General features: G+C 36.9%; 1 protein-coding gene across 1 annotated transcript; it reads left to right on the top strand.

Moving 5' to 3' along the window:
* Nucleotides 1-261: 261 nt before the first annotated feature.
* Nucleotides 262-7,395, top strand: LOC117618958 (ABSCISIC ACID-INSENSITIVE 5-like protein 2). Its single transcript, XM_034348756.1, has 4 exons — nt 262-492; nt 1,529-2,469; nt 2,558-2,629; nt 7,123-7,395. The coding sequence occupies exons 2-4, from the start codon at nt 1,654-1,656 to the stop codon at nt 7,201-7,203; spliced, it is 969 nt and encodes a 322-aa protein (XP_034204647.1). The 5' UTR covers nt 262-492; nt 1,529-1,653; the 3' UTR covers nt 7,204-7,395.
* Nucleotides 7,396-9,396: the final 2,001 nt, after the last annotated feature.

The raw sequence follows: 9,396 nt of genomic DNA, 5'->3' as shown, positions 1-9,396 counted from the left end.
ACCGGTATCTGCAAGTCAAGACCCTCTAAATTTAGTTAGCTATTAAAATTTAATTTTAAAAGACTAAAAAATTACTATCACTATGAAGAAATTAATAAACAATTTGAATTATTAATTGGTTGCATACAAGTGGACCAAACAAATTGGGAAGTCCATAATGAACCCATGAGGGCGCAGGCAGAGGACTGTCTACCAAGGGAGAAAAAAAGAATTAAATTTTGGGTACAATAAATAATATAAAAAAATGAAATTTGGGAATTTTTGGTTTTTGCAGAAAGCCAGAAACCTCTCTCTCTTTCTTTCTCTCTCTCAACTGCGCTTTTTGAGTTTTGTTTGTCTCTCGGCAAATTGGATACATTGAACAAATAGATACAGTGGGTAGGTGTTTTTGTACAAGTGTGCTTCTGCTGATGATTTCAACCTCCACACTCAAAACACACAACAATCTCTCAACCAAAAATTCTTCCTTCGATTCAGATCGGACTGTTAAAAGTGAGTGCTTTCTTTCTCTCTGATTCTCTTGCTTTTCCATTTCTCTTAGATACAGACCTCTCACTCATTCTTCTTCTTCCCTGTTTTTTCTATTTTTAATTTGTTGCCAGTTTTTTTTTCTCTGAGGAAAACATTCTTGCATTTGGAAGTTGGGTCAGTGATGTTTTTTCTAATTATTAAAAATATATATTTTGAGAAAAAGACTGATTTTTTGTTGCATGCAAATCTAAGCTTTTGGATTTGGGTTTTTTTTCTATATTTTTGCGGTGAGGTAATGTTGTTACTCTTTGGTCCTGTTTGAGGAAATAATGTAATTTGATTTTTCATGCTTCATTGTGTTGCTCTTTGATTTTCTCTTTGATTTTCTGGGAATATGGGATTTTGGGGTTTTTGTTCTTCAGAGTTTGATTGTGGGTTTAGGGTCTGAAAGCATTGGCTCAAATAGAGGCTGTAGAAGTCCTTTAATCACTTGCATGCAAGAGACTAAACTTCCTTGACCCTTGTTCACATCCTTTCTGCTATTCCTTTTGTTTTATTTTCTATTGTATATATGTATGTTTGGTTAGATTTAGGCTTCAATTGCTTATAGCATCAGATTTATTAGTCTTATTATTGTTTAAATATATATTTTTTTCTCTGGATATATGGTCGAGTTGAATTTGCAAGTTGGCAATCTGTTGATTTTGTTTTTGTTTTCAAAGAAATTGGACTATTCTTATACATTCAAGCGATTTGAAGCTGTAATTTTATGGGTATTATTTTTGCCCTTTCTTAATTATAAATTGGTATCCTTTTTTTTAATTGCAGCTTATGGCTCTACCCTTTGCGCATGTTCTGTTGTCTGGAATTGATGAAATCATTCTAACCCCAATTCAAATCTTTATGTGCATGCTTGAGTGTTGGTTTGCAAGTCAAGTTGATATCTACTAACCATCATTCTCATTCTTCTTTTAGTTACTTTTGGTATTCGTAGCATGCATGGTCTTGTTCAGCACTGGAGAATTCTATGTTTGAAATTTCAATGTTTTCTTGTTAGGTTTCTGATTTTTGGGTCTGAGTTTGAAGATTGCCTGGAGTGGTCATAAGGCTGAACTATGGTATGGGTTGATATATTTGGTAATAGGCCTTTTGTAATCACAATTTCTTATTGAGAATTGGTGAATGGGGATACAGACAATGGGTTCTCAAGGTGGGGCTGATGGAAATTGCAAACAGTCGCAGTTCCAGCCTTTGGCACGACAAAACTCAATTTACAGTCTCACGCTTGATGAGGTACAAAATCAGTTAGGTGACTTGGGGAAGCCACTCAGCAGCATGAACCTTGACGAGCTTCTAAAAAATGTATGGAGTGCTGAGGCCAACCAGACCATGGGTATGGACATTGAAGGCACTACACTGGTCAATCAAGCTACACTGCAGCGTCAGGCAAGCCTGTCATTAACTAGTGCATTGAGCAAGAAGACAGTTGATGAGGTTTGGAGAGATATTCAGCAAAGCAAAAATAATGAGGAAAAGAAATCTCAAGAACGACAACGTACTTTGGGAGAGATGACTTTAGAGGATTTCTTGGTAAAAGCGGGAGTTGTTGCTGAAGCTGAAGCATCTTCAGACAAAAAGTGTTCTGCTCCTCTTGCCGTGGTTGATGCGAATGTGGGGTCTCAGTTTCCACAAGGTCAGTGGCTGCAGTACCAACAACCACAGTATCAGCATCCACAACAAAGTATGATGGGGGTATACATGCCAAGCCAACCTATTCCACCGCCACTGCACATAGGGGCTGGTGCTATAATGGAAGTGCCGTATCCTGACAACCAAGTTGCGTTGCCTTCACCCTTAATGGGTACGTTATCAGATACACAGACACCTGGGAGGAAAAGGGGCAACCCAGAGGACATAGTTGAGAAGACTGTTGAACGGAGACAGAAAAGAATGATAAAGAACCGAGAATCTGCTGCTCGTTCACGAGCACGAAAGCAGGTCAATTTTCATTTCTTTCGGTTGGTTTATAAATCCACCACAAGGTTTTCTTTTGCAATCTTTAGCTGAAAATAGAAAACTGTAACAGGCTTATACAAATGAACTGGAGAACAAAGTTTCACGTCTAGAGGAGGAAAATGAAAGGCTAAGGAAACAGAAGGTTAGGGTTTCTTTTAATATGATGTCTTCTTGTGTTTGTTTCATTTGATTTCCCCAGTACACCTTGCATTGTTGAATGATATTTGTAGTTGGTTTGATACAACTGCAATGAGTAAAACTCTTTTTTTTCCCATCATTAGAAAAGAGATAATTGTAGTTGGCTTTATTTTCTTTCACTTGGTATTAGGCAGTTATTTGTAATGCAGTAAATTTATTTTGTTTTCAGATAGAAGCCTGTTACAGGTAACTGAGACATGCACACACAGGCACCACTCACATAATTTTGTGACAATTAGAACTGTGGTTCAGATGGAGGATTATTATATTTCTTGAATTTGGATACTGCTGGGATCTGATTGATCTGATATGTCATTGGTTCTGGAAAAATACAGATGTAGTAGAGATTCTTGTATAAATGCTTTGGTCGGTAACTTGGTAGATTGAGTTTGCTAAAATCACGGATTGGGTGTTGGATGGTGGAAAAGCATGATCTGTATTTCGTAGTAGAAAATTCTATAGAAGGAATAAAGGATGCTAAGGGGCATTGTCCAAACACTCAAGCAGTATACAACAAATTTAAAAAATTAAAACAAAAACATAACTCATGAAAGAAAAGGAAACAGGGACAGCATTAATTGTTCATTCACCATTGACCAAAAAAATGTTCAGTCACAAATACAATCTCATAAGCTGCATTTTTGTCCCCCTTAAGGAGTGTTTTGTACCTTGAATAGCTGTACTATTCCTTTCCCGTCATAAACATTGCAAGATGCATATCAGCAAATTACTTATTAACATTTTGTTTTGTTTTGGTGTTTTGTTTTCTGGGTGAAGTTGCAATGCCATCCTGCAAGTAATCTGCGAACTTTTCTGCTGCTTGATGTCATTGTCAGTAACACAACTTATCACCTGTGGTACATTTTGCTAAGTTTATGGGCTTGTAATAGTGCCAGTGAGTCAACTCAATTCACACACAATGAGCGGACACACACAAAAACACACAACGGTCATTCCCTAAGTTTGAGGTTGGAAGTTAGAATGTGGTCTACCAGGATATTATGCTGTCAGTAACTAGATTTATTAGTGCGTAACACCATACTAACAAAACAAAAACAGCTCAATAAATGAAAGTAAAATTGTATGTGTGCCATAAGAAAGTGATCGTAAAGCTTATGTTGAGATAGTGGACAAAAAAGTTTCACCGATTTGCTTGCATTACAATATAAAAGGTCTGCATTGATGCTTTAAGGAATCTGACTTTAGTTGGGTCTACACAAAGAATGATAATGTGGTTTGTAAAAGATGTTGGACATAATGTGAATCGTGCTTTTTCCCTTCTTTTTAGGGTCGAGTTTTGTGTTTGTTTAGAACCTAATGTGCCGTTTCCTGGTTCTCAGAAAAGAGTAGAATCCCAATTCTGTTCTGGGACCTACCAGATTGTGATTATGATCCGTTCTATTAAATAGGCCAACGCTGCCTCGTGATCTCAGGAATGAAACTTCATATCAAGGTGATATTTGACCATGGGTTTTGATAGTGCCCTTGACATATGTTCAAAGTTAAAGGAATCTTTCCTTGTTAGATGCTAAGGCTAAGCAGATCTGATTCTAATACCAGTCCCTCCACTGGTTGGGGTGCTATGAAATAAGTCTTTCACACTGAAGCATGACTTTACATAACCCACCATATGGAATACCGCACAGTATTCCTATCTTGGTTAGTAGAGCAACCATATGCAGTTACCATGTGTCCACAGATTGGGTTTAGAGTTGTGTTGGAAATTTTTATGTATGTTTAAGGAGGAACTGTGAGGGTCCTAGGCTGAGAGTTGTTTTAAAAGTTCTTTTGGTACTCTTACTAGAACATCTCAAAGTACCTGTTCAGGTTTGATAATTTGAGATAGCATGGACTCATTTAATTTACATTTACATGTATAAAATCACTAAATAAGACAATAAATGGACTCTGAGGTATAAATTCCAAATATTAATGGAATTTGATGATATTCAACTTAAGGACCAAAAAATAAAAAAATAAAAAAATAGAGAGGTAATAGCGCATGTAACAAAATATACAAAAAATATTATAGTACTTAGTTAGAATATAAAAGAAACAGGATATGGTTTGTTTGTATTATGAACTTTAAAAACTCATATCAGCCAACCTAAGCCAGTACTAGTTGGTATTTGCCTGTCTTACAGACTAGCACATGTGATAAAATGAAAAACAGTTTGGTATGCCAAATGGATTCGACAAGGATGGTGCCCGCTCCTGTTTCCTTTTAAACCAGCACGTACAGGTTGGGATAGCTGATACATTACATTATTGGCAATGATCGGTTGGGCGTTTCAGCTTTTCTATTGTATAACCTCAAAGGGGCTGGGCCTCATTCCTTTTGACACTCTTTTACATGTGTCTATAAGTTAGCTAACTTGTTCAAAATTTCGAATAAAAAATAAGAGTTTGATTTAAATGTAAGCACCCAGTAAAAGCCATCTACTAACTAATTTTATATCTTGAAAATATATTTGGCATCACACATGGACGTAGTGCATGTTGTGAGGCTAGTAACAAGTATAACCAATACGATTTTGTATGGCAATTGCTTGTAGATGGTGTGTTTTTCAGAGTAAAAAGGATGTTTCTCAAGCAGTGTTAATTCTAAAAGGAAATACCATTTCTTAAGGCAGTTATTTTATGAATGAAGGGGATTTTCCTGATGGATCCTTATGAGCAGTTTTATAAGGATTTTCACTCAAGGATAGTTATGAACAGTTTTATAAGGAGCATTATTAGTGGAGACTAAAGTTTTTAGTTTGTTAGGGATTAGTATTAAGGAGACTAGTGTCTTTGAATGCCGTAGATGAGGTTTGAGCTGTGCTTAGATACTTTATCAGGCTTTAGCTCTGGATAATTTCCCTGTGGCTATTTAAATTGGAGTTGTGTCGCAGATGATGTTAGGAACTTCTATTGGCACCCTACAGTTTGTAACTAGACCCACCTACTTTTTTGTAAACTCCAAAACCCAAGTTTATACTTTGAACATTTTTTTATTAAAAAAAATAGAACTGAAAAAAATGAAGTTACTTTGGGCCTTGGCTGCTACTCCTGCCGGCTCTAGTGCCAGTGTGCCTCCCGGGTGACAGGTCCCTCCACCCCCCCACCCCCTCGTCCCCTGACTCCTTACCCTCTTCCCCTGCAACCCTAATGCTTTTGTTGCAGAGGACAGGAGTTGGCGTTGGGGGACTCACAGCCAGGCAGGCTCACTGGCAGGTCTTTTAATTTTTCTTTCTGTTTCTTTTTTTCTTTTTTTAAATTTTATTCAAAGGGTAAAATGGGAAGTTTTGGGAAAAAATTAGGTGTGTGGGTATCGTGAGTAAACTGTAGTGCACCTATAGAATTTCCCATCATGTTATGACTATGTTATTGCCAATGTTATGTTTATATTCCACATGCTTTGAAGACTTATGATTTGGATTAGTAATTTAGAGTTTTAGCCTTCCAAGTTTAGTTGGTAGTGTGTATAATGCTCATACTATTAGTGCCACCTTAAAGATTAGAATAGTTTCTTGCCCCCAGAATCCTTTTGTTGTTGGCAATAAGATATTCCTTTCAGTTATAATTGCTAACTAATGTTTGGGTTGTTGGACAAGATTGACAGTGTCATGATTATTAGGAAAGTGGTGATAGATTGTGGAGTGCCTTGTGGAACTTGTGAATATCGTTTTGAATGATGCTAGACTGAAAATGAATTCATTTGTGTTGTTTTCAAGTTTCCTTTAGGTTTGGGAAATGGGTGTCAGTATTTGGCATCGCTATATGTCTAGTGATATCCCTTTTGAGGAGCACCTGTTTCTCTTTAAGTTTGGCTACTAACAAGATTGCATTTCGAAGTTCTATGGGTGGAAGGGAAAAGTTCACGGAAGGGGAGTTAATAATTGGGTTCTAACTTATAACGGGATTGCATCATAGTTTCTGAAAGGTTTATGGTTTCAAAGTTCTTCTTGAAGTGACATATCAATGATTGATCGGCCACCAATTTATAATTTGTCAATATGTCTGAATACCCATATATTCAGGGGTCGTGGTGTACCAGTTGTCAGAACTGTGCAGCTCATTCTGACGTGTTAGTTTCTTCTCAGGAAAACAAAATATTAAAATAAATTGTTGCTTAGCTGTCCCGGTTTATAATTTTCATTGGTAGTTTGGACTCCATTATCTTCTGCTTTTGTTCTGGAGGATCCACTTCCTGCTTTAGTGAGTTACCTTCACCTTTTATTGATGTTTCATTTCATTTTTCAAAGCTGGTATAGGAATAGGATTGCGTCACCGGCTGTGTAGAAGGCTTCTTACATTGTTTGTTTGACTTTGCATGATATTGAGATAACAGCATGATTAAATAATCATTTTCTGTCTTGTGTGATTTGGGTCTAAAAGCTATTTGGATTAGCAACTAACGATGTCTTATTTATATCATATGTGTTGCCGTTGCAGGAGCTAGAGAAGGTGTTGCCAAGTGCACCACCTCCCGAGCCAAAGTATCAGCTTCGTAGAACGACGTCAGCTCCATTCTAAAATTTGTATCTATATGCATCAGCTGCTTGTGCTTTGCTTATATCCCTGTGATGAGGTTTTCCTTTTATTCACTTCTTTGTGACATCAGTCGCATTAGGAATTTTCTTGGGACCTTTGTGTAATCTCACTATTGTCTGTAAGACTTGTCCAGAAAATTTTAGCGTTGCGTTTTTTTAAAATTTGTTCAGTTTATGCTCTTTCTGCATGCTGCAACTCGTGCCACCATTTAGATCTAGTTCATGCTCGCTTCTTAAAACAATAGAACTCCAACTAAAATCTAAATAGCAGATGAACCTTTCAGGAGAGAGATTTTTATTTTTATTTTTTGTCTCCTACTGTACGAGTGATGAAAGGGATACATTACCGTTTGGAGCCTAGGATTGGATTTTATTGGATTACTCAAATAGATTTAAGGTTTCATCACCGTTTGGAGCCTAGGATTGAATTTTATTGGATAACTCAATAGATTTAAGGCATGTTGAGTAGGGGTGGGCACAGTACGGTACAGTATGGTATTGAGCTCGTACTATTACAGATACCGAAAATTAAAACCGGTATGGTACGGTATGGGATTATTGTTTGTCAAAGTTGGTACCGTGCTATACCGTGCAAATCGGTATCGGTACCATTTCGGTACCAAAATGTCAACTAAAAAATGCAAGACGGAATGAATAAGACAATAAAAATAGCTACTAAATTTCATAATTCATTCATATGATATGCCCAGAGAATCCAAAGCTTCAGACTGAAGCTTGAAGACAAAACACAACTTTTTTCATCATAATGTTGGCTACCCATATTAAATTACAACATTTTCTTACATGTGCAAGACATTAATTATGGGGGAAAAAACCCAATTCAATTGCAGAAATGGGGAAAACAAAAATTGAGGAAATGAAATTTACATTAATTAAGCCAAGAAAATGAACTTACATATATGATTATCCGAGAAAATTTGACAGAAGATGCAAAAAGAAAATTACAATTCATAGACATTGATCAAAGAAAGTAAACAATAGCTACCCAAATCCCCAGCAGCCTCAAGAAATTCTTCTTTTTTATCTGTACAAATTTGCAAAACGGGACTTTGGAAAATCTCCTTCCTTCCTTCACAATTCATTACAACAACTATATTTCTATTTGAACATGTTTATATTTCGGTATGGTACGGTATTGACCGGAACCAAATACTTGATACTGCTACCATACCATACTCTATTGGTACGGTACCGATTATCTCCCCATCCCAAATGAAACGGTATGACATCGGTATGGTACGGTATAGTTAGTATACGGTTTGGGTATTTCGGTTTTAGATGCCCACCCCTAATGTTGAGGGAAGAAATGAAGAAATTTTGTTAAGTAGAACATGAATTACTCATAAATAATAAAAAAAAGCATAGCACATTCAATGTAGAACAATGGTAGGATATATCAACAACTTATATTTTATCCTTTCTGATCCTCAAAATTAAAAATCCTCTACCTTCATTTCCTCCTCTAATATATTTTGAATCCAGTGAGTTATCTAATCTAATCCAATCCTAGCCACTGAACAAGCCAACCAGACAATGTGTTGACTACTTCTTAAGTGACATGGATGTTACAAGGCAGAAACAACTTACATCTACTCTGTGCAGGGCTCATCACTTGTGATTTTGCACTCCACTCCATATTAGAGGGGGAAATCCGGATTCTTGGGTTTTTAAGAATCCTCTTGGCCTAGTATGAAATAAAAAAGCTCAAACTCATGAACAAAGTCATACGGATGCAATCTGGTATCAACTTTTTGGTTCTGCACGAGGAAGTTCAGAACGGGACCTGGTTTTATGACCGCTTTAGTGGATACATCTGCATTTTCAAGCAAGTATAGTGATTAGCTTGGCCGTAGAATCACAAAGGTAAACCACGTCTTCTATCTCTTAGAAACTTACCCGTGTTCAGAGGCAGACACCCTTGGATGGCTCGGAAACTTGAATGGAAACCCTGGTAGCTTGACATACCTTCTTCCAACTCTATGAAGTTCATTGGATTCTATAGAAAAGAGACTGCCGGATTGTATGGAAGAAAGAGTACCTGACAAAGATAATACATTGTTGGCCCTTCCTTTGACAACTTAAGCTTTTGGGGTTAGTGGTTGTGTAACATGGTATCAGAGCCTTTCTTTTCAAGTGGTCCTCTATAAGTCCCGCA

Source organism: Prunus dulcis, chromosome 2 (genome assembly GCF_902201215.1).
Source record: "Prunus dulcis chromosome 2, ALMONDv2, whole genome shotgun sequence".
Lineage (NCBI taxonomy): Eukaryota > Viridiplantae > Streptophyta > Magnoliopsida > Rosales > Rosaceae > Prunus > Prunus dulcis.
Note: the sequence above shows the minus strand (reverse complement) of the source record. Positions and strands in the feature narration are given on the sequence as shown.

Excerpts from the sequence above, each read along its gene's own strand:
- LOC117618958 (XM_034348756.1), top strand. The coding sequence starts at position 1,654 with ATGGGGATACAGACAATGGGTTCTCAAGGTGGGGCTGATGGAAATTGC. Across the intron at positions 2,470-2,557 it reads GTTCACGAGCACGAAAGCAG|GCTTATACAAATGAACTGGA; the intron begins GTCAATTTTCAT and ends AAACTGTAACAG. Across the intron at positions 2,630-7,122 it reads AAAGGCTAAGGAAACAGAAG|GAGCTAGAGAAGGTGTTGCC; the intron begins GTTAGGGTTTCT and ends TTGCCGTTGCAG.